We start from the raw sequence: 26,062 nt of genomic DNA on the forward strand, positions 1-26,062 counted from the left end.
CGATCGCGGCCCCGCTTCCCAGCCTGGGACTCCCTCTGGTTGTGTGTGGAAGCCTGGTGGGGCGGCAGGAGTGGCTGGGACTTCCCCACCTCCGCCAGGCTTTCGCACGCTACCACAGGCTCCCAGCACCGATCGCGGCCCCGCCTCCTAGCCACTCCCACCACCCCCGCCAGGATTCCGTCTGTGCCCAGCTGGAAAAACAGAAAATACCGGCCATTGCACATGGCCAATATTTTCTGAATTTTTTTTACTGTCCGTAGGGTGCAAAAACCAGACTGTCCAGTCGAATACCGGACACCTGGCAACCCTAACCACTAGCAAACAGTGTATTGGCCGATCTAAGGTTAGGAGTCAATAGCGCTGTTTTTGGAGGCAAGAAGTATGTGGGATCATTGTGGCTCCATGTGACTCTCATAGGCTTGAGAACCATTTTCTTGCCAATAGTAGGGTTTTTTGCAGTTGTGTCTGTATGGGTAGGGCGGTGACTCAGAATCCAAATGCTTTGCATTTAGTGTTATAAAATCTTGTTGCCACCCAAATGTTTTGGGTGACAAGAAGATTTTATGACACTAAATGCAGAATTGGATGATGTTGTGGCTAAGAACAGGTGTGGAGATTGAAACGTGGCTTCTAGTTCCAATTCTACTTCCCCTTAGTCACCTCGGGAAGAATCATATTGCTCCACATTTTGACATTCTTACTCCCATTGAGTAGTCCTTACTTCAGGAAGTGCTAATGAAATGAGGTACTACTCACTGAGTGGAAGGAAGGGAAAGTCTGTCCCTTAATCTCTCCATGCCATGCCTCTACTTCATGCTCCAGTGTATATCGTATCCTGCATCTATGCAGCACGTCTTCTTCAGTGTAGCTATGCTGTTGAAAATATTTTCAGCGTAGGAAAACCCCAAGAAGCAAAGATGACCTTTTTGGACTAATATTTCTTGCCTTTCTTCATTTAGTTTCAGTTTCAAAATAAATGTGTTTCAGATTAATGTGACTTAATTGATATGATCAGGAAACACCAGGAACTGATCCAATGCCTATACCTCAGAGTTGTTGCCATTTCATTACCTTGTGTGAAAGGCAATTCTGTTTTTCTCACGGGAAAAAAGACAGAGGAATATTTCTGGCAACCTGCTCCTGTCTTTCTGTCATCTTCCTGCTCAAAATCCACTGTGTCTGTTTTGAACAGAGGGGAGTCTTCACCACACCAGCTCTTTCTCAGCTGTGTGACGCAAAGCCAGATGAATACAGGGCTGCTGACAAAAAGCTCCCTTGTTAGTAAAAACCCTAGGAGTGGTTTCAAGTACCAACCAAGGGTTTCGATTATCCCAGTAAGTGCTGGCTCTCATCAAGGATGGTATTTCACATGTGTGCATTTTCTTCCTTTATTCTGTGCTAGGAGGAAGCTCGGGGTCCTGGCTAGATTCCCAATGGCAAATTCCATTCTCCCTTCCTGAATCCCTCCTGTATAGGGAAATCTTCATTTTCTGTCCTAAATGTGTGAGGGTCACCTTACTTCAGCCCAGAAGTGGCAGCACTTCACTGAATAACTCACTATGGCTGTCAGGAAGGTCTGCAGCCTGTTACTCACTAAATAGAACCCATGCTGCATAAACTTCACAGGAGTCTTGATGGCCTGGAATTCAATATCCCCACTGTACTCATTAGAAAGGCAGCCCATTGGCTCTCATGCACATAATGCATGTCTGACATATGTTGGGTAAAATTTTGAATATTATCAGGCCTGAATTTAACCACTCTTCAGGGCTACTGTAAGATTAATCCCTTTAAATAAAATTTCCCCTAACGGAGAAGCATAGCTACCTGAAAAATACAATCATTATCTTTGATCTGCTGTGGATAGTAAACTAATATGGTGGCAAGGAGGTCCAGTTTCGCCCAAAAGAATAATCAGAGAAGGATTTGACCTTGTGGTTAAATCTCAGACATGGAAGTTTCTGGACATATGTGAAAGTATTACATGCTTGGTCAAAGCATGGGATGTGGAAGTATGTTACCCTCTTTACTGCATGATACACCAAAATCTTACTGATTAATCCTGCACGGAAGGCAGAGAAAGATCTCTTTTTTGGAGTTCTTCATCTGTAAAAGCACCTTGATTTGCAATGGATTCCACAGAGAGGGGATTGTGTGAGTGGAAGCTGATTGAGAAAGTACCTTTTTAAAAAGGATAGGCCTTTTAGAATTGTATTATACGTTTAATGAGTCCCCTACTCTTCCCTGTTATATTTCTATGCTTCTGCTGTAAAGGGTAAAAACATAAAATGAAATCTCTGACACATCTCCAAGTATTTAGTTTAAAAAAAAAAGAGATGAGGACAGAACTGATGGGAGAATAGCTGGCTCCAAGTTACTTATCTTAGGACACAGTGAATTTTGCCTCTTGATCTGGTACTGGATTGATCAAACATCATTGCTGGTCATGTAATCCAGTTGGGGAATGGAGAAGGGTTGGAAAGCTTGAAATCTGTGCTCTTAAAGCAACAGCAGGGAAGCAGAGAATGAGGTGAAGATGGGGTGAAAAAATGGAACAAATGTTCTCAACGAAAATTTTTTGTGTGCAGATTCAACCTATCTCCAGGGAAATAGTGTTTATTAGCACTTACTGGATCTCATGTGAATACCAAGTGAAGCTAGTCAGGAGGGGCCAGGATTTACCGCCAAGGTGTACTCTCAGGTCTCTGGCTCCGTTGATGATGATAACCAGAAAGCTGCTTGCGTGTGTGCTCAATGATGTGTGCTGTGTTGACTTATGCACTTAGTCTCCACAGCAGACCCTAAGAGAGCCCCCAAAGACCACAAACCAGATAAGGATCAAAGGTACCCAGACAGGTTTATTGTTTATTGTTAAGTGAAGTATAGTAATAGTTGTCAGTAGACTCTACTGAACCACTATGCAAATGTACCCCATAACAATGGAATCTCTCAATCAGTGGGAAATTTTCACTGCCCCCTAGGTCATTCAAAGTCGGTCCCCCAAGACACCACTTTATATACAGATACTAAGAACTTACATGCCACTGCTGATGTATCAGTTTGCTACCCTCTGACATTGTCAGGGTACCACCTTCTGATGCTACCTAGATACCATCTATAACCCTATATCTCGTGGTTTGATTAGATCAGGGTAGCCAACCTGTGGCTTGCCCCCTTAGGCTGTGTCCAGACTCAGGGGTTTTTTCGAAAAAAGGCACTTCACCTGCATCTAGACTGCAGCCGCGTTCTTTCGAAATTAAATCGAAAGAATGCGGCTTTTCTTTCGACGGTGGTAAACCTAATTCCACGAGGAAGAACGCCTTCTTTCGAAAGTGCTCTTTCGAAAGAAGGCATTCTTGAAAGCAAACAGGCTTTTTAGAAAGAGAGCATCCAGACTCACTGGGTGCTTTCTTTTGAAAAAGCGGCTTGCTTTTTCGAAATTCCACGTGCAGTCTAGACGCTCTCTTTCGAAAGAGGCTCTTTCGAAAGTATCTTTCGAAAGAGCCTCTTTCGAAAGAGGCTTGCAGTCTAGACATAGCCTTAAAGTGTGGCTTGCAAAGCCTCCCCGCAGTGCACAAAACTGCCCCTGTGCCCCTAGAAGCGGTCCCCTGTGCGCACCGGGGCAGTGGAGCCGTCCGGTGCGGCGATTCAAAATGGCGTTGCCAAGATGGCAGCAGCCAATAGGAGCCTGATGTGGCCAAAAAAGCCTTATCTTTTCAAGGGGTAGCTTTTTTCCCCCTCAACAATTCTGTGGGACTGGTGGGGAGCTCTTCCTTTGGTTTTTGGGTTTTTTTGCTCAACAAAAATTGCTCAAAAAAAATTCTGGTGAGGCTCTTTGCATTTTTTCTGATGCTGTTTCAGCTTTCTTCATTTAATGGGTTGGCCACCCCTGGATTAGATCATTTCTATCCATCATGCTGTCATTTTAGACCCTTTCCTGAACCTGGGTCTGTATCTGTGGGGAGTGTGTACCAAGGCTTTTTTAAATAAGCTTTTGGTACCATGTGCTTTCAACTTATGATCAGTGCCAATTACTGTTCTACACTTGGGCCTATTACCAATTAGTGTTTTGCACTCTCAGCCCTATTCGTGCCAAGTTCTGTGAGCAGAGGCCTGCCTCTTGCTCACAGCTTAACTTTGCTTTTTGTTAGCCATGTTTTGTCCATTGGTAGCTAGGCCTCAGGTCTCAACCCAGGCCTGTGCTACATGGACTTTTGTTTTAGGCCTTCATCTTACTACACCAGGGACAAGACCATAATGATGAAATCAGATAAATCATTTTTAGATGGAAAATCTAAAGGTCATTTGTGACTTGAAATAAAGAGGAGCTCTAGGGAGACTGTCAGTTAATCACAGAGGACCCAGTATTATGAGTTTAATTATTTATTGAAAGTTACAGAAATTCTTCAGTTCCCATTGTCCTTTGTATGGAATGCAGGAGGTTTTTACATGTGCTATACAGCAAGTTACAGACTCAACTCTTTCTAATTCCTTCTGATGCGCCCTGCAAGTAACTTGCCTACCCTCGCCATTCTTTTATTATGTACCGGGGCAGAAGTAATTGGAAGGCAAGTGAATGAATGGTAAATACATGATTAAAGCTAGTATGTAATTATTTTAATGTAATATGTGTTTTCATACAAAGGGTACCAGCCTGGAAAATATTGAATTGCTCCATGAAGGACACTATCAATGGATAACCTCTTAGATTAGCATTCTCAAACATCGGTGCCTGCAGTCAGACCCCTACATCCAGAGTTGCAACCCTGAATACACAGCCTGATAGACAGAAGTGAGTAGTCAACCACTTCCACTGAAATCAGTGAAATTGTACAGGACTGAATGTGGTCCACGATGATCTATTCTATTCTAGCCTACCTATCAAGAATCTTATACTGATGCCCGTTTCCATGGAATGGCATCTGAGAGCTTCCACAGACTAAAAATGACAACAATAATAACTCTTCAGTCTTTCCCAGTCCTAGTGAGAGGGATTAGGTTTCTAGGTTAGTTTTAAAAATTCCTTGTGGAACGAGGTGTACCGGTAGTTTGAATTAGAGAGCCTAATTCGAACTACTACTCCGTGCCGCGTGTAGCCGCGGGCACAGAGTCCACACTAAGGGGGATTTAAAAATGGCAGCACCCGGCAAGATGCAAATGAAGCCCGGGATGTTTAAATCCCGGGCTTCATTTGCAACTTCGAATGCCTACATTAGCCACCCTAGTTCGAACTAGGGTGGCAGTGTAGACATACCCCTATGGACCTTCTCCAGTTTCTCCACATCGTTCTTGAAATGAGGGGCCCAGAACTGGATATAATACTGCAATTGAGGCTTAATCAGTGCAGAGTAGAAAGGAAGAATAACTTCTCGTATCTTGCTTACAACACTTCTGTTAGTGTATCCCAGAATCATGTTTGCTTTTTTTTTCAGCAGCATCACACTGCTAACTCATATTTAGCTTGTGGTCCACTATGACCCCTAGATCCCTTTCTGCAGTACTCCTTCCTACACATTTGTTTCCCATTCTGTATGTATGAAACTGATTGTTCTTGCCTAAGTAGAGTACTTTGCATTTGTCCTTATTAAACTTCATTCTATTTGTCCAGATCCTTTTGAATTTTGACCCTATCCTCCAAATCAGTTGCAGTCCCTCCCAGCTTGATATCATCTGCAAGCTTAATAAGTGTACTCTCTATGCCAGTATCTAAATCGTTGGTGAAGATATTGAACAGAACCACTCCCAAAACAGACTCCTGCAGAACTGCACTTGTTATGCCCTTCCAGCATGACTGTGAACCATTAATAACTACTCTCTGAGAATGGTTATCCAGCCAGTTATGCACCCAACTTGGACAATATGGTTGTCCAAATACCCGCCCCCCCCCCCCCCCCCCGCAAGGTGGGTTTTTCTGTACACAGGCATTTGGCCATGCAAAATGTTGTACTCCCAGTTTCATAGGCTCTATGTGAAGGTGGATGAATTGAAAGCATGGCCTATTCTATGTCTGGCATCCCCAAACACCCTTTGAACTTTGTACTCAAGGGCTCTAACATCACCAGTCCCCTTCAATGGAATAAAAAAAAAGAAAAAGAAATAGCACACCTACACTGCCGGGAAGCCTCAAAATTAGTTCGAGGCAGGCTTCCCTAATGTTGACATGATATCTCGATTTAGAGCCCCAGGAGGCACTGGGGAAGAATAACTTAAAATGGCCCTGGTGAGGGGCTATTTTGAAATAGCAGCAGTGGAGTGTCCATACATGCTTTATTTCGAATTAGCTATTTCAGAATAGGTGTTATTCCTCATAGAGTGAGGTTTACAGATTTCAGAATACACTGTCTGTTATTTTGAAATTATTTCAAAATAATGGAATGGCTGTGTAGACGCTAATTATCTCGAAAAAACGGTGCAGTGTACCAGTAAAGAAATGGAAAATAAGAACAGATATTTTTCACATAGTATGCAGCCCTCCCATTTTAATGGACATAAATATTAATAAAAATGAATTTATCAAAACTGTATCTTAAAAACCACAATATACTGAAAATTGTCAATGTAATGAGACTGTTTCCTCCAAATCTGAGTTACCCAGATAGCCCAGAAACCCATTCATCAAGAAATGATCTGAAGAAAAGATGAATAAACTGAAGCTATGTCAGGCATCAGGGGTAAGTAAGTTCCAAAGCTGCGGACTCTGCACTGAAAATGTGAGTCTACAGAAATTCCAATCTAGAAACTGTTGCAGTTGTACATGAGGGGGCAGAGGCGATGGTGGAGGGGGAATTTTTTAAGACAATCAAGGCCCCTTGTACAAGTTTATAAACCAGCTCCTTTCATTACACCTTAAAACAAATAAGAAGCCAGAACAGTCTTTGGAGAAGTAGTATAACTTGCTCTGACCAAGTCAATGCACTGCTGCATTCTGCACTTCCTGGTGTCTGATTCAAATGTACATTTTAAAAGGAGAAACCTTTTTTTTTTCTTGCCCTCTTCCTGATCTGTATTTGCTTTGCCATGTCACCAATTCTGCTCAAAAGCCGCAAATTACATTTATTTCAAATATCTAGTGCGAGTGTCTGTGTTGGGGTACACTGCTTACCCCAACTCTGAGGGTATATCTAGACTGCAGAGTTTTTCCAGGATACCCTCCTGGAATCCAAGGAATGCATCTGCTTTTCTGATTTTTTTTTTTTTTTTTGGAAAAGCGGATGTGTTTTTTGCATCCCTGTAAACTTGGTTCTACAAGGAAGAAGGAATGTTCTGAAAGAGGCTTCTTTTCTGACATTTGACCCAGTGTAGATGAGCCACTGTCGGAAAACCCTCTTTTGGAAGAAAAGCGGAAAAAGATAGGCAAATTACGGTTCTCAATTTGTGTATCAGTCTGAGAGTGCTGAATTAGGCCACATGGTCCCAATCATCCAAATAAGCTACAAAAGAGGGAGATATAATTGGAGAGGAGGGTGCTACTCCGGAAGAAGTTCACTTGTAAGAGAACAGGGAGGGCTTCTGTGAAACCAGAACACTGACAACATTGTGAGATGCCAAGAAGGAAGCTACTCTCTCTCTCATAACAACCCTCTCCTCCCTCCACTGAGTGTAATAATATCATCTGACCTGATTAAACATATGTTAAAAAGTAAAATTTAACCCTCTAGGGCAGGAGTAGGAAACCTGAGGCCCCAACTGATTTTTATGTGAGTCACTAGCCCCCAACCCAAAAAAGGTTCCCCACTTCTGCTGTAGGGATTATGAATCATTGGCATTCATAAGGAATAGAACTGATGTTTTTTTTTTTTTTTTAAGTTTCAAGGCAAGAAAGCAATTTGACAATTTTAATTTAGATTATTAAAAACCCCAGGAAAAATAATTTCAGAAAATAAACCCCAGTATTTTTGACCAGCTCTAATAACAAGTCCTATGCACAGGGAATATAACAAAGGATAGTTCTGTCACCCATCAGGCAAGTAGATGTCTGATGCAGCAATGACTTCATAAACAAAAGTACAAATTCTGGTCTAGTGAGAAGAAAGACAAAAGAATATTAAAATAAATCAGGCTATATACAGGGTTCTCCAGGTTAGCAGACTCTATTAGCCCTCTCAGTAAAGGCCAGAGTGTGCAGGAGGAGTAACGGTAGTTCGAATGAGGAGCTTTAATTCTAACTACCTAGCCCATGCCATGTGTAGCCGCAGGCAGGTAGTTTGACCTACGGGGCATTTAAAAATGGTGGCGCCTGGGCACATGCAAATAAAGCCCGGGATATTTAAATCCCAGGCTTCATTTGCAAGTTCCAATGACTACATTAGCCACCCTAGTTTGAACTAGGGTGGCAGTGTAGACATACCCTCAGTCCAGCCTCCTACAGTGGTATGGCCTGCAGTATTTATCTTCATTGGGTCTATACAATAATATATGCAACTCAATGATAGGTAGTAGTGTGGTAGCATCAGCCATCACCATCAGGCAGCCTGTAATTTGAGGTTCTAGTCCCATTCCCCACAGAACCTTACACCAGTTAGGTACAGGAAGTGAAGTGGGAAACAGATTCTTACTCAGTGAAGACTTTCTGGCAGAACAGTGAAATATGGCTCATTACTCAGGGCTTGTGGCAAAGCCATGATTTAACTCCAAAATGAGTTCCATAAATCACTCCTCTAGGGAATGTTTTTATTTCTGTATAATGAAAACACTTGACAATTGAGTCTTATTTCAAGGTCCCACGAAAGGTCTCTCATCCCTTTTAATGCAACACACTCTGCACATACGTACGCTGTGTATGGAATGAGCATGGTGTGAAATGTGAATAGCACACTCAGTGAAATACACATATATTTGATCACACAACAGGATGGGTAACAAGAAAACAGTTCTGATGTGACTGAATGTTAAATCCATTTGTCAGCTGTTCAATAAGGTGAGTGCTGGAGATATTTAACAATTTGCTTTGATGGTGGTGTGCATTTTCTAATTTATTGGATGCTTGCTTCTTTCATAAAAGTAAATTATGTATCATTAATCTTTCTAGGAGACTGGTGTCGTAGAGTTAATTTAGTGATTATTTTCTCAGATAATATACCTGCTAGGAAAGTACTGTTTGATCAATATAGGAAATTAATCAGGTCTGCCAATAAATTAATGTGGGTGTATATATCGAATATGCACCCTCTACCCTTCACCTCCTCTCCTAAAGGCATTCAAATATATTTTTTGGTGAAATCTTTAACATCTTTTGGAATTAAATGTTAGCAGTTGAGATTTACCATGATCTAGAAGCTGAGCTGACTGATGACTCATTCCATGCCCCACAAATGGTAGGGGTTGGGCACTGATCACCCCTTCCCACACACCCCTCTAAATGATGGGAATTAGGCCCTCATCGCTCTTTTCCCATCAGCACCACATAACAATGAGCACTGAGCTCCAAGCATCTGGACTCTTTAACCTGTGTGGAGCTTAGTAGAGGATCAGGGATTTCATTATTACTCTAGGATGAAAAGCCCCCAATTCAATAACATTTTTACACACATGTTTTAACTCTTTTGAAGTCAATAAAACTCAGTTACATGCTTAAATTTTAAAGACACAGCACATGTAAGTGCTTTCTTGAATTGCAAGGCTAGGGTGAGTCTACACAGCAAAGTTATTTTGGAATAACAGCTGTTATGCTATGCGAGCATCTACACAGCAATTCTGTTAGTTCAAAATGCTTATTCCAACTTCTGTAACCCTCATTCTGTGAAGAATAATGCCTATTCTGAGATAGCTATCTTGAAATAAGGAATGTGTGGATGCTCCACTTCTACTATTTCAAAATATCAGAGGGGTAGCCGTGTTAGTCTGAATCTGCAAAAGCGACGAGGAGTCCTGTGGCACCTTATTGACTAACTGAAGTGTAGGAGCATAAGCTTTCGTGGGCAAAGACCCACTTCGTCAGATGCATCCCTGGGGCTATTCTAAGTTATTCCTCCTGGGGCTCTCAATAGAGTTAGCACGTCTACATTAGGGAAGCCTGCCTCCGACTAATTTTGAGGAATCCCTGCAGTGTAGATGTATATTTTGAAATAGCTTATTTCAGAATAACTATTCCAGAATAGCTTATTCCAAAATAACTGTGCAGTGTAGACATAGCCTTAAGCACATACGTAAGTGTGTCCCTTAATTAGAGCACAGCTTAGTAGAGTCACCTGGGCTCAGTTGCATCCAGGCCTCGGAGGAATATTTGTCTGTCTTTCACATATCTTGATCTACATGTACTAGCAATGAAGACAAAGTGGGAAGTCTAGATGGCTACGTCTACACTGTAGGTTTCTTGCGCAAGAGCTGTTTTGTGCAAGAGTTCTTGCACAAAAGGTCTTGCACAAGAGTGCATCCACACTGCCAGCTTTTGCGCAAGAGCTTCCATGGCAGCGTGGATGCTCTCTTGCTCAAGAAAGCTCTGATGGCCATTTTAGCCAAAAGGGTTTCTTGCGCAAGAAACTCCTGTTCCCTGTCCACACTGCCCTCTTGCACAAGAGCTTTTGCACAAGAGAGCTTATCCTCATGGGGAGAGGAATAACTCTTGCACACAAAGCCCTGTTTTCCAACACTTTACTGTAAATTTATTTGAGCAAGAACACGCGTGCAGTGTAGACACTCTGCAAGTTTTTGCGCAAGAACAACCATTCTTCTGCAAAAAGCCTGCAGTGTAGACGTAGCCTTGAGGTTTACCCATCACTGAAGCTAATGTGTTCCAGAGAAAGCTGTCCCTCATGTGTGGTGGTTTATAATGTCTGCTGTTCTATTCTGCTTCTTATACCACTTTGGTGTTTGACTATGTTTGGCCCAAACACCCTAAAAAAGTGACCGAATTCAATAGACTCCAACTTTTTTCTCTAACTTTAGTTTTATAGAAACCTAGTTTTTGCTCCAACTAGCTGGCCTCTTGTCGATTATTTTCTAACAGTAACCTAGGATCACTGTAGCATATTATCCTAGAGGATCAAAAGACATGTTTTATGTGATTTTTTTTAATCTTATATCTGCTGTGGTAACCAGATAATCTGCACAAAGAGCTGTGGTGCAGAGGGTTATTTCATTATTCTCTCACCTCTGCAAACCTAGCTTATAACTTGGTTTGAGTCACATGATAAATGACAGAGGATTAAAAAACTTATTCATCATGTTGAGATCTGTAGGTGTCAGGTGCCATGTACCAGACACCTGTCAATCATATCTAGCCAGGAGGAAGGAAGACTTTAGAATGGCTTTATATGAGATAGTAATTGGCTTCCTCCTGCCATGTAGTCTTGATGGAAATCTGCAGGAGAAGCAGTTAAAGCAGGGACTTTTGGACACTGTCAAAATGGTAAAATGTTCTCTGGCTTTCTTTGCCCTTGTACAGATAGGCTGTTTGTTCAACCTTTCCACCTTGGCTTTGCATCATATCTCCCCTTCTACCCTTTTCTTCCTTGACCTGTCCCCTTCACCCTCCTTCTCTTTTGTTTTTATTTTGGCTGATCACCACCTAAGTAATTATAATAATTAATGGTGATTACCTATCTCCTGGAACTGGAAAGGACCTAGAAGGGTCATTAAGTCTAGTCTCCTGCCTTCACAGGAGGACCAAGTACCATCCTTGACAAATTTTTGCTCCAAATCCCTAAATGGCCTTTGCAAGGATTGAACTTGCAATCCTGGGTTTAGCAAACCAATGTGCAAACCACTGAGCTATCTCTCCCTCCCCAATAACTGTTCTCCCCACTCTTCTGCAAAATCAGGGAGCCAACATGCTGTTTGTGGCCATCACATAGTCCACGCCAGTTGTGTGCTATATGTAAACCCTATGAAACTCTTCTACTTTTTTCCTCAGGAATTTTGTTTGATTTTTGTTTATCAGCCTGGGGAAAGGGTCCTGTCTCAAGAGAGGTAAAATGAAATAAAACAAAGTCCCTGAAAAATTCACATGAGGAGGAGACTCCCCAAGAGAAGGGGGCATTGCAGATCGGGCCAGACTGGGGTGTCCTGGGGTGCTGGAGAGTAAGTCGATCCTGGCCTGGGCAGTGAGGTGATGCATAGTAGATAGAGGCTGGAAACTGTACCCACACTATAGTTACCCCACAGCAGCAGCTGCTGTCCTGTGAGGCTAGCTGACCCCTCCTCCTGGTGTTGCAACCTGGCATACATTGCTGCTCAGATTTGGCCTCCCTGTGCATCTGTCATAAGGGTGCCACGGTTTTACATTATGTGGCATTATTGCACAGGTGCATCTGTCACAATAGCACTGCGACTCTGTGTGACAGGTTGCAGCAGCTGGAGTGGGGAGCCATGCCCAGCGAGCAGGAGCCACCACCACCACTTTACATGTTGTATCACGTGACATTATTTCAAATGTGCAAAATATACAGATCTCTAATTATACCCCCTTGCCCACCCTGCATCTGCCTTGTCTATTTAGACAATATTTCCTCACTGTGTTCTCGTCCATCTGCCTGTATTCACCTGTTGTATCTTGTCTTGTGTTGGACTGCAAGCACTTTGAGGCAGGCCTCCTGTTTGTTCTGTATATACGGTACCTTGCACAATGGGATCCAGGTCCCTGCCTGGAGCCCTGGGCACTACAAAAATATAAATAATTCATCATTTTAACCCTTTCCCCTCTTTCCTTAGTTGAATGGCTTGTAGTTGAGGATTTAATCATCACAAATGCACGACCATGTTTCCCCTTGCAGTCTGGCCCTTTCTTCTTCTCCCTGTCCAACTGCATGTATTCTGATGACAGGGTAAGATTGGGTGAAGAAATGAAGAGAAGGATACAGCTTTCAAACAATGCATTCAACCATTTCCAAAGATTTCTGTGTTTTCCAAAGTTCAATTCCTGAAGTGCTACATATGATCAGTTCTCCTGTATGAATTTGAGACACACACACATACACACACACATACTGAAAACACACACACACACTGAAAGAAGACTCAGAGCATTCAATTTTTGGTGTTACAAAAGAAAGTTAAAATTAGTTGGATAACCAGAACTATGACTGAAAAGGTGATGGGATGGATGAATTTAAAAGGAACATAATTACTTTGAGACTCTACAGAAAAAATAACTTGCCAGTCACAGACTAACTTGCTTCCAGAACTCATAACTATCATGCAAGATTGCAACGAATCTGGGATATGGAAGAAAGAGAGACAGGTATGTTGGAAATACTAGAAAGACTGAAAATCAAAGGAGAATGGAGATTTTACAGCTCTGTCATGACTGCAAAAATTTGACAGCCTGTGCATTGAAGCCACCGCTTGAAGAAGAATAATGGAGCTATATATAACTTTAGTGTCACTGAGGTCTAGGAGACTTTTGTTTTTTATATGTATAAATAATAAAATAGCATCCTATTAATGATATCAAGACATGAAGCCAAATTCTCTGCTGTTACAACTCAATTGAAGACAATAGTATTACATCAGCACAAAATTTGGCCTATTAGAGCTAAAGGCCTCTATGCCTGCCCCTCACTTACATGATTAGGCCCCCTGTGATTCAGTCTAGACAGGAAAAGAGTAAAGGAAAATGTATATCAACTTAGTAGCTCAAAGCCTGATCCTGTGTCCAACAGACTAAATATGAATTTCATCCTTAAGTTTGTCAGCATCAATCTTTTAATCTGTAGAGAATCTCATACTAAGACACTGTACTTAGACATTTTAAAATCCCTTCATACCTCCTTTTTATACTTGAATCAAATTTAATTTTGTCTATAATACAGCAGGAGGAAGAATAATAGAAATGTAGAAATTAAAGATTAAAAAGCCAATGAAGTCTACCAACGGACCTAACCCAATTATCTCAGATCCAAGTCCTAAATCTGTGTGTTATGTATGGGTAGGGGTACTGAGATCTGTTTCAGAACTTTGTAACTTGATCTCATATCTAAGGGAACTTTTTGGGGGGATACAGTGTAGAATTGCTCCATCCAATACAGACTCCAGGATTCTGAACCAGCATAAGGTTAAATGTCTCAAGCTATAGGGCCTCTACTACATACAAATGGGGGGGGGGGGAATCTATATTCAAAGCCATATACATTTAGCCAAGTTTAAAGCTAGCAAAGCCAAGGGAATATAAAGAAACAACCTCAGACATGTCTTCTGTCTAGTTAATCACATAGCTCTAGGAATAGAGACCCATGTCTTTTCAAACTCCTCAGTCTTCCCCCTCAGGCAGTATGAGATCTCCTCTAAATTTCCTAGTTCACTCACACGGGAGTTACCATCATTTAGTGTAGATTCGATTTGCAGGCAAGCTTCCAATTTTTCAAAATAATCCTTTCAGCAACTGCAGAAATGCTCTTGGTAACAGCTGTTTCTGGGACTTAGTTAAATTTGTGGTATTTGGTATTACTTCCAGAATAACAAAACTCCACAAGTCACCTGGGACAACTTCATCCAAAATCATGTTCAGCCATCAACTAACATCTCTCTGATTATGATACTTTTCTCCTGAAGGAACTCAGAGCATTTTACCTGGGTGAGAAATGAGTGTGTGATCAGATTGAAGCTATTAGACATGTAATGCTGCTATTGCACCTTTTACTTAAATGATATCTGTATCAAAAACAGATGTACAGTTTGATTTTAATTTCATCATTCACTCTAACACATGGAGCACATTGCTCCAACCCAACTTTATCTTGTTAAGCCAATTTCTGCATGTTAGTAAAGGACCATTTCCTTCTGTATCAATTAATTTTAATTGCAAACAAGTACCCTTGTATTTTTCAGTGACCAGTAGGCAGCCTGTAATGTTATCTGCTTGTACATTGCTGTTAGTTTCCAAAAACTACATTATTTTATCTTATGTTTATATTTGCAAGTTTCTGTACATCCCAGATTCCTGACACTGTATCATCTCAGTTACATTAATATCATCATGTTTACATTAATCCAGCATGGAGCAATGCATGCTCAGATCCCATGGTGCTAGAGAATCTTATGGAAGTCTGGAAGGTTAGATTTGAGTGCTACTGGCTCTGTACTACAAACAGTCAGGAAGGATGGTGCTATGGGAGAACTAAATTTGATATTGCTGCAGTCAGCCATCTTGTGTGTCCAGCCATTTTGTGTGTGCAGATGAAAACCAAATACCACATAGCTAGAAATAATAGGGCTCTGAAAGGCAAGGCCAAATAACTGCATGTTTACAATTTTGTTAATCAAAATGGGAGGATGAGATAGAGTTTATATACCATAAGAATGGAAGGAAATGTTTGGATAGTCAACATTGGGTTTAAAGAGCCCCTGACATACATTTTATTGTTGTTATGACTAAAAATGCTAAGCATACTTTGATGATAATGAGCAATTTGTTGACACTAGAAGAATTGGTGACCCACTGGGGGTTACTATGTGACCCACTGGTAGTCACTATGAGTTATGTGGTTTGTCTAAGTTAGCTATGATAGCTTAAGGAAAAGAATATATTTTGAAGCAGTCCGAGGGAGCGTCCCTTCAGGCAGGGAACTGACACCTAAACTCTCCATCAACCAGACAGTAGAAGGAGCCCTGCAAGTATGGCTCGTGATCACTCAAAACCATCTCAGACTTTGGGTAACTATAATATTTGGGGTGCTCTGAAGCTATTGATAGAGCCTATCTGTGTGTTTATGCCTGAGACTTATTAAAACCCTTTTTAGCTAAAAGCAGGGGGCCCAACAGACTTAGACAAGGAGTGTGGGTGGGGGCTCCACACTTCCAGTGGGGCAGAACCTCAGCGAGAAGGGGTGGGACTGGGGCAGCTAGCCCTCAGAGCTACAACAAGCAAAATAAATGATTTTTTTACAGTCATCCTTTGGGATTGTTTTCCAGAGGATGGTGTGAAGGCCCAAACTATAACAGGAGTCCATTAAAAAAAGTTCAAGGATAGGTCAATGGCTGTTAACCAGTATGGTGAGGGATGGTGTGCCTAGCCTCTATTTGACAGAAGCTGGGAATGGACAACAGGGGATAGATCACTTGACGATTGCCTCTTCTCTCCATTCCTTCTGAAACACCTCTCATTGGCCACTAGGGGTGTTTATATACATGTATTTGTGAAAACTTGTAATTGCTCAAAGTGTTAGCAGTTACATGTTCATGTGCACGGGGGCAGGCAGGATACAGAGGCAGCAATGTGGAGGGCAGGCAGCTCTGCAGAACCTGATGCTTACAGGAAGATGGCTTTTTAACCAGCTCCCTTGGAGCACCAGCTCCCACCTGTCATGCCATGCTGCTGCCTCTGCAGGAAGCAGTGAGGGAAGGAGGCAGGTAACTCGGCAGATGTCTATGGTCATGGAGAGCTGGCTTTTAAGCCAGCTCCCTGTGCGTACACACTCCTGCCTCCCGTCCCCCCCATTCTACTGCCTCTAATATGGAGGCAGCAGTGAGGGAGAGAGCAATCAGCATGCAGAAAGCCGGCTTGAAAACCTGCTCCCCACATGTACCAGCTCCTGCCTGCCCCTCACACCCTGTGCTGCTACCTATCTAACAGAGGTGGCAGTGCAGGGGGCCAGGTGGCTCCGGCTCCCCACAAACAGCAGCTCCTACCTGCCCCCATACCTGTTGCCTCTCTGGGAGGCAGTGAGGGGCAGGTGGCTCTGTGGGAGCCAGCATGCAAAGGGAGCTGACTTAAAAACTAGCTATCACCTCCCTCCCCCTGTTGCCTTTGATACAGAGCTAGCAGGGAGAGAGGGCATATAACTGTGCAGGTAACAGATGAGCCCAGGGCTATTGGTTAACCATGTACATGATTACATGTTAACATTCTTATTGGTTGTTGTAGGAAGACAGCATACTGGGCTAGATGAACCATTGGCCTGACCCAGTATGGCCATTCTGATGTTCTTATATAGAACCCGGATGTATCTGCCCCTTGCTGTAACCCATTAGACCCCTTTCCTCCCAGAGCTGAGATGAACCCATCACGACTCCTGGGATCTTCTTTCTCTCTCCACAGTTAGTAACACAATAAGAATATACATTCAAATTTTAAGCTTAAGTGACTTGCCACAAGGTGCTAGAACATGTTAGTGTTAGAGCAGAGCAACTCTAATATTTGTTTAATTCTCTTTCTTTTATGTAGGATTTAGATACAGTGCTCCTAACAGCTAAGTTATCTTCCAAAAAACCCTAGTGTTTTCAAGTGCCTTAGTAGTCCCTGAAAAGAGATGGCGTGACTGTGTGTGTGTGCAAGAGAGGAGGGGGTGAATGGAGGGGGGTGGGAGGCAGGATTGGTCCCTCTCCAGATTTGCTGCTTGGCTTGTACTGAAAATGCTTAGTAACACCACTGAAGCAACTACCTTTACTCTGCCCCCATACCCTCACTCTGCCTCCTCTCCCCACTACTGAGGCATGCACAGGTTGCCCTCCCCCTTCCCAAATCTGAATTTGAAATGGGTTTTGGGATTTAGAGGGGGTTTGAAATCTAGATTGGAATTTTTTGGGTCAAGCCATTTCTGCTCAAAATTCTTTACACCCCTTTGCACTTTTAATTTTCAATTGACTTGACTGCAAACACAGTCAGCTTATTGCAGGTGAATGACCTGCAGGGAAAATTTTCCCTAGGCATTTTGCTGCAAAACGATGTTAAAACCACTTTTCCAGAGCATGAAGTGAGGTGACATCTGTGTCTGCAAGACTGGGTGATGATTTCCACCAAGCAACACCGCGATGGGGAAGTTATTGCTCGGCTGAGTGGCTTTTCATTGTTCTCAACAGAGAACTTGTGTGTGCTACAGGGGCCTAGGAAAATGGCCTCTGTAGTTGTGTTACTGCAAACCTTTCTAAAGCTACCCAGAATTACTGGAATTTAGAGTCTGAATTGGGTGATCAGTGCCTCCTATGATCATTCTCATGCCCTGTGCTTTGCTCAGGTTTGTTTATTTAATTCTCCATTTGTCTCTGTTATTTACTCCTGGCCTTGTGGCTTTTGTCACATTGATATCCCTGGAATAGGTTTCAGTTGCTGATGTTTTAAGCACCTTTCTTCTCTTTTGAATAGTTCCTGAAACCCCTTCTGCCTTCTTATTGCAAGGGTGGAGAACCTCTGCTAGGCTGGGCAGATGCAGTTCATCAGGGTTAGCCCCTAGTGGGCTACTCAAGCATCTACAAGCAGCAAGGCCACTCACAGCTCTCTGTGGATGTGGTTCACCATTCCTGGCCAATGGATTAACTTCATCTGGCCTGTAGGCCAGAGATTTCCCACCCCAACTTACTGACTATGACTGGTGTGCACAATATGCCTTATACCAGATTTATTTTTGTAGCTATGTGGTTTAGTTGGTAAACTCTGTGTGTCAGATGCAGAGCTAGAATTTCCCTCGGAATTATTTTCCAGAGGAAAATGAAGAATCATAAAAATCTTGATTTTTTGAAAAAAAATATAGATTTTTTTTCTATTGGTAAAATCTAAATGAGGAACATAATTCCAGATCAGATCTACCTAAATTAGAATATTTAATTTTGTTGAATTGACCCAGACTGTTTAATTTAGAATTAATTCAATACAACATTAAACTGCATTTCCTTATCAGTTCACTGCCTTAGAGTTGTAGTTCAAGCCCCCATTTTCTCCTATAGGCTAAGCTCCCAGAAAAATTAAATCTCTCATAATACAGTCCAGCTTTCCTTCTAATCACACTCTGTGTGTAGCATCATGGACATTGCATGAACTGGATGCATAATGGGTGATACTATCCTATCTATCAATCTGACCAACAGGGAAGAAAGGGAGTATCTGAAATATAACTCCCATGAGGCACACACAAAAAACAAAAACAGATTGATGTTTAAATTAACTTCTGAGTCACTCCACCAAATTGAAATGAAACATTTTAATTTTAAGAATGTTCAATTGTTCCATTTCAATTGAAAAACAATTTTTTTGCCCTTTTCTCTCATAATTATTTTTCCATTTGGTGAAAAATTTAGAAATTTCAACTTTATCCCAATTTGGGTTGAAATGTCAGAATTTCCTGCAGAAAGGAAATTGTGAATTTTGCTCAAATCTAATCAGAGGCCATCTAACCTGTGTGCTCTGATAAGCTCCATGCACACTATATACATAGTAGTGGGGTGAATTAACACTTTAGAATGGGGAGACATTGATGTTGCTGCAAACCTGAGCATTTAGGCCCAAATATTGGATACCTCCAATGGGGAAGGAATTCTCATATCTATTCCTTGTCTGCTTCTGCAGTACCTTCCCTTCGTAGGTGATAATGACTGATAGACTGGCATAGCAGTAAATCGCCACCGCAGGGCATTATGCCAATACTCTCAGGCTACGTCTAGATTGCATCCCTTTTTCGGAAAAGGGATGCAAATTAGACATATCGCAATTGCTAATGAAGCAGGGATTTAAATCTCCCCCACTTCATTAGCAATTGTGATACGTCTAATTTGCATCCCTTTTCCGAAAAAGGGATGCAATCTAGACGTAGCCTCAGGGAAGTGGCCCCTGAAGTGTCATAGTGTGAAGCGGATTCATACTTTATGGGGGGGACTGATAGAGCAGAAACTATTGGAGTAGTGTCACCAAACTGCATTGGTTGTATTGTTTGCAGAAACCTCTATGTTCATACCTCTCTAGGGATGGGAGGCAGGCTTTGCTTCTTATGTTAAGAAAAAAAGAACTAGACCAGTATTTTTCCCTTCTCCCTACGCTGCAATCTGTGCATTTAATATCTTCTTTCCTTCCTGATTGCCTTCTTCAGGGCTGCTAAGAGGTTTGCAAGGCATAGGGCAGCTAGATGAAATTGTAGGTGTCCTTGGTGGGCTATAAACATTGCAGTCATTGCCAGAGTTTGAAGGGGAAAATCTTTAACCTGTTCTTTTGCTGAAAGTTGTTTTATGGCCCCTTTAAAAACAAATTGTAATGAGGATTTGGATTCTTCAGCAAGCAGAAAAAGCCATACATCAAGGTTGTACATGTTACAGCTCTGCAGATTTGTTAACAACACTGTAATTAATACATCCATGAAGCCAACATTCACGTGTAAAGTTAAGAAAGGTGTATGTGTTTACATAGCCAATGACATTTTCACAGGATGTGTAATAGCTGATTTGTAAGTTACTGCCATTCAAAGTGTGTGTGTGAATAAATTCCCACAATGAAGCTTTATAACACATTAATGCTTCTGATGCAAAAATCTATATTTTTTAATCTAATCACATGTGTATTCCTTAAAATACACAGGTCAAATTTAGCTGAAAGGTGTGTAAAATTCCTAATCCCCAAATTTTAGTACCAGTTTTAAAAATCTTGAGGGGATTGTAACAGACCTGTGGGAAGAGTGGATTTTGTGGGTGGGTGGGGAGGACCTCTCATTTAGAAGGTGGGACCAATATCCTGCATGACTCTATATCCTTCCCTCTTCCCCAGACATGGCAGAGCACTCTTTGTGAAAATCCTCAGAAGCTTAGGCTGCACTGTTATATAGCGTGCCCTTCACTCTGAGCAGCCCCCCCTAAGCTGAGGACAGTCATAAATAGAATTGTGCAAATAACTCATATCTTTGGTTTGCTGGCCAAACAGAAAAAGCACGTAATTTTGTTTGGGCTGAGAAAAACCTTCATTTCAGTTCATTTCCAATTTTTAAACTGTATTGCAATTTGATTTAAAAAATAAAATGCTAAATGGATTCATCTGAACAAAAAAGTCAAAATGTTTGATTTTTTTTCCCAACCAAAACAATTCAACAAATTCAACATCAATCTGTGACAGGTTTCAGTCAAATCTACAATTTTCAATTATAAAGGTTTTGTCAGAAAAATGTCATCCAGTTCTAGCCACTTGCACTGAAGCAGCTGGGCACCCAACACCAGCTTGCCCACAGGTTGACTTAATCAAAAAGAGAGAGGGTTTTAGTGAGTTCACATAGAAGAGCTAAAGTCAGAAATGGTGACAACCATATAAAGGAGAAACACACATCTAAAAGCCTAAAACTTTATGTAGAAATATAGAGTCTTTGTTCAAGTTGGCTGTTCCCTTGTCCTCCATCTTCTTTCCAGCTTTTTACTGCTCAGACTGGTCAGGACCCATCCCTGAGACCAAATCACTTGGTTTTTTTGTCTCCTTAAGATGAGTGAACGTTGGAGGTTCTCCCCCACTCTTTTTATAGTTCAGTGAAATGTATTCTTCTGAAAGATATGGCTAAATGGAGTACATTAGTTCCTGCTGAGTAAAGGAGCCATGAGATCTGGAAGATAAGACTCCATGCTGGCTCTTCCCCAGCTGGTGTTTGGTATGCTGATTATCTCTTCCTGATGCAACCTCAGATACAAATGAACAGCCTGTTGAATTTTGGCCCCACCTGGTATAAGGTGTCAGGATCTTTCCTTTGTCTGGAGAAAAGCTGCTTATTAATTCCACCTGAAATTCCTGGTATAAACACCTTTTAGTCACAGACTTTTTAACACATTAAATTACTGAGTATGAATAATTTCACATGCAGCATTGTAACATATTTTACAATGGTATTAGAGACACTAACCAGTATGCTGTCGTTTTCAAAGGCATATTTTGTATAAAAATAATTCCATGATGTGCAGTACTAGGGACTCACTGGTACTCAGTGTGGAGGATACATCTAGCACTTAACCTTACTTGTACACATGTGTACTCTCCATTCACATGTAATCTGGAGTGCAACAGGCTTTCACTGCCTGCCAAGGAGAGCACAAAGATTTGTCAGATCATCACCAGAGAGTTTAAGTAATTTGCTCATAGTCACACAAGGAAATAGCATCAGAGTAAAAAAACAACCCAAGGCTGTGTCTACACTACATGCCTCTGTCGTCAGAGGCATGTAGATTAGACACATAGGCAAAGGCAAATGAAGCCGCGATTTAAATGATCGCGGCTTCATTTACATTTACATGGCTGCCGTGCTGAGCCGACAAACAGCTGATCAGCTGTTTGTCCGCTCAGCGCGCTAGTCTGGACGCTCCCCTGCTGACATCAAAGCCCTTTGTCGGCAGCCCCGTTATTCCTCGTGGGACGAGGTTTACCGGGGCTGCCGACAAAGGGCTTTGATGTCAGCAGGGGAGGGTCCAGACTAGCGCGCTGAGCGGACAAACAGCTGATCAGCTGTTTGTCGGCTCAGCGCGGCAGCCATGCAAATGTAAATGAAGCCGCGATCATTTAAATCGCGGCTTCATTTGCCTTTGCCAAAACAACAAATCTACATGCCTCTGACGACAGAGGCATGTAGTTTAGACGTACCCCAAGAGTCCTTATCCCTCTGCATTAACTGCTAAACAACATTCACTTTCACAGAAACAGCCTGACTAATCCATGTTCTCCTGATTCCTAGAAGAGCTTCCTGCCAGACTGAAAAAATTTAAAAATAAAGACAGTCAATTCTTAATGAGTTCTTCAATTTTGTTTCTTGATTAGCTGAAACTGGTTAACTTTACTATATATATAATAAAAAATCAGGAGTTTGACATTAATGAGACATTTGTTTGATTTATCTTTTTACAAGGCAAATCATATAGTAATGTTATTGTTGGAGAAAGCTACTCTAGCACTGCCTTTATTATAGAACTGAATGTAAATTGCAGCAAATCTGTTCTCTTCTGAATAATCTTATGTTAGGGCCTGATTCTCAGCTTCACCTAGTGCAAGAAACAACAACAAAAAACTGCCTTTAGTTTCCTGATCCTGTTCTAAGGTGGTCTGAGCCCCACAATACATTATAGTAATCTGGGAGCTGCTCTAAGATATGCCTGCTGGTTTTCACCCTGGCAAAAAAGGCCATCTGCTAAGGATAGTAGAAGGATAGTAATCCCTGGACACATCTCCTTATAGCTTCTCATGCCCACTTATGCTACTGGGAGGTGTTTCAGAAGCTAGCTATGTCTACCCTATATCCACTTGGAACTGTCCATGCTTGAGGAAATCCAGTTTCTTCCCACTCCCTGTGTGCCACTGGTTTAGTGCTAATGGAGTAGAGAGGATGACATAATCTTGGAATCAGCAAAGGCATTAATAGCTACTGGTACTCTGGTAACACAGAAGTACATTTAATAGCAGTGTTTTGGGCCAGAGCAGGGGCTGATGGTTACATACATAGTGTTGCGGTGAGAATCATTCCCATGTTTTTTGTTGGTAGTCCGTCATGTCCGACGATGACATCTTGAGCTTGCACAGGCTCGAAAGAGATGAGAATGTGCAAAGAACCTGTGTGGGAAAGTGTTTAAAGTGGAAAAGCCGTTGCACAGGGGCAGTTCCAATCTCTTGGCCTAAGAAGCCTGGTTCTAGTGGTACGAAAAGTCATCACGGCTGGAGACGTCCTAGGCTGCAGTGGATGGTCATGGCGTCTTCAGTGCCTTGTCATGTCCTTCACTCTCCACAGAGTGTTGCAGAACCGCCTTCCTGGTCGTTGGATCTCACTGTTGATCTCATCCGCACAGTTCGCCGGAGACAACTTCGCATGCTGGGGTAGGCAAGTCCCTATCTCACCGAAGGTCTCAGACCTGTCAGCTACCCTCACCTGGTTTAGCCCGCCTGTCGAAGCGGTTTATCAGGATGTGGCTGCTGAGCATGCTACAGCTCCTTGGAGCCACAGGTGAGATCTGTGTGCCATGTGGGGACCAAAGGTGCACAAACTGCCCCCGAAGAGCCACAACAAGTCCCCACACCAGAGATGCTACCCCTCCCTGGGCACCCCAGACATTCCCATATATATTCCTGGTAAAACTCTAAATACATTGACTGAGCCTGTTGGGGGAGGTTTTTTTAATGTCTTCCATTTTGTTTTCCTCTTCAAGATGGCAGCCAGCCTTCTGGTCACCATCTCCTGTCAGGCAAGGCAGGAAAATGGGTGACATAACCCTAATCTTCCAGGTAACTAGGCGGTTCATAAAGGGAGTTCACGCTCTCCTCAGAGCGCTCTCTGTGTGTATGTTATCAACACAACCCAGTGGTGCTAGGATAACAGCTAGCAGGCTGTTTGGCTTTCTAGGCCATCTGGGGCAGAAGCCAGTCTGGTTGCTGACAGCCCTTTGTGGTGCAGCAATCTAGTTTCACAGCTGTAACGACTGCTAGCTCAGGGTTTATTTGTTTTAGTTAGGCGTCTGCAGCAGGGCCAATCATACTCACACACATACACACCGTCTCATCCTCCAGTCTGCACACTGCATGCAGGATGGCGTGTCAAGTATAGAAGAAAGGAAGAAAGAAGACCAGAAGCAAGACAACTGGTTCTCTGCAACTCCATCCCATCTCTGCTTGTTCCTTTCCCTCATCCTGGAAATGATCATCTACCTCTTTTCTCCGGACATCGAGACAGTGGTAGGACTGTTTAAATCATTCCTGTTTGGGGTTCTGGCCTCACGCCAGGCTTCATTTGTGATGAATGGATCTTATGTTTGCTTTCTAAATTTAGTATTTTGTTAAATAAACCAGTTATTGCTTTAGCTATTTTTGTTTGACTTGATTAATTCACGGTGATACAGATACGGTGCAGGTGTAGAACCTGTGTCCCAATAAGCAGGACTCAGTCTTGGTCTTTTTGAAGTCAGCAAAATCACCACAGCTGTGTCTAGACTGGCAAGTTTTTCCACAAAAGCAGCTGCCGCTTGAATTTCCACAAGAACACTGACGATCTCATGTAAGATTGTCAGTGTTCTTGCAGAAATACTATGCTGCTTCCATTCAGGCAAAAGCCCTCTTGCGCAAATGCTTTTGCGCAAGAGGGCCAGTGTAGACAACGCGGTATTGTTTTGCGCAAAAATCTGGTGTGGGGTAACAATCAGGTCCTACATAATGCTCATTACCTCCTCCTCATACGCACTCAGTGGCAGAAATCTAGTGTAGCATCCCTCCCTAGAGCTGTTTTGCATGTGGAGATATCATGTAATAATCCCTAAAATAACCTTCAAGGAGGCACTTTCACTCACATCAACTGGCTGTGTAAACCCATTTCCCTTGTTTTTCTCATACCCTTCTAGTCAGAGATTTTTGTGCTGAAACTTAAATATTTAGAAACATCTTCCAGATGCGTCCTAAAATAGAGATGGCCCTAGCAAGAGGATAGTCAGCAGCCAGCCTTTGCAAGACATCTGAATCTGTCAAACAAATCTCTTCAGACCTCTATGTGGAAAATAACAGTGGCTTAAAATCCCTAGCTGATTTTGACATGATCCTTGGACAAACACTGCTAAAATGAGTTCCCTGCCCAAGTAAGTACTTCAGGATTTGGCCTAACAGTAGCATTTGGTTATCATTCCCATATTAGACACTGTAGAAACAGCTGGAAACAAGGAGAAGTCAACACCATAACACTGTCTGGACCAGTGTTGTATTGCCCTCTCATGATCTCCACAGCAGTTTGGTAGCCACTGCCATACCACCCCTACCAAGGGAATGTACAGCAGAATCACTTAATTAGCTAAATTGGAGTTGCCCTGGATCATACAGCTAATATCCTGATCTTTAGGAAAGTGTCAAGGGATCTTGAATGACCATGAGCAACCACATCTCACCTGGAAAATGGCATCTCTAACAGCACAGTGCCTCTTAACACTATGATCACTCATCACTGAGCCAGAGATGCGAGTACCGCCTTCTGAACCACTAACCCCATTTTCCTGGGTGGATACCAATCCTTATACTAGCAAGGGTTAATTTTGATTAGCTTGTGAAATCTGTGCTTACCACCTTACATGGCATGTCTGCTCAGACACTGACCAAGTCAGCTTATATCTGGCCTCTCCTGCTAGCTTAAATCACCTCGTGACAGAGAAAGTGCTGACTTCCTCACTGAGCTCTCTGCTACGATCTTTGAATGGCATGTACCACTTATTGGCTTTCACCTTGATTCAGTATCCAAGGGTACGTCTAGACTACAGGCTTTTGTCGACAGAAGTTTTGTTGACATACTGTCGACAAAGCTTCTGTCGACAAAGAGAACTAGACTACCTCCAGTTCTGTCAACAAAGTAAACCGCTTTGTCAACATGACAGTGTAGATGCAAAGGACAGTATAGATGCAATAATGCCTTCTGTCAACAGAACTGCTAAGTTCTGTCAACGTTATGTC

General features: G+C 42.3%; 1 protein-coding gene and 1 non-coding gene across 9 annotated transcripts in view; both read left to right on the forward strand.

The window, feature by feature from the left end:
- Positions 1-26,062, forward strand: part of LOC142829096 (uncharacterized) — a 128,748-nt gene that overhangs the window by 34,141 nt on the left and 68,545 nt on the right. For 2 of the 8 annotated variants that reach the window (XR_012903353.1, XR_012903354.1), the window contains exons 3-4: positions 23,376-23,588; positions 24,149-24,313. The exons of 3 other annotated variants lie outside the window; for them this stretch is intronic. Coding sequence is in view for 2 of the 5 variants with exons in the window: in XM_075926780.1 (XP_075782895.1) it covers positions 23,139-23,461; positions 23,791-23,866; positions 24,149-24,313 (564 nt within the window). In the remaining 3 variants the exon portion in view is untranslated. Of the gene's footprint in view, positions 1-22,139; positions 23,589-23,790; positions 23,867-24,148; positions 24,314-26,062 lie in introns of those variants that run through there. 3 more of the 8 variants (XM_075926781.1, XM_075926780.1, XR_012903355.1) reach the window with 3 other exon arrangements.
- Positions 21,915-22,105, forward strand: LOC142829388 (small nucleolar RNA SNORD17). The gene has a single exon (XR_012903774.1). It is a non-coding gene; the product is annotated as a small nucleolar RNA SNORD17 (small nucleolar RNA).

The sequence above is a fragment of the Pelodiscus sinensis genome, chromosome 4, assembly GCF_049634645.1.
Source record: "Pelodiscus sinensis isolate JC-2024 chromosome 4, ASM4963464v1, whole genome shotgun sequence".
Taxonomy (NCBI): Eukaryota; Metazoa; Chordata; order Testudines; family Trionychidae; genus Pelodiscus; species Pelodiscus sinensis.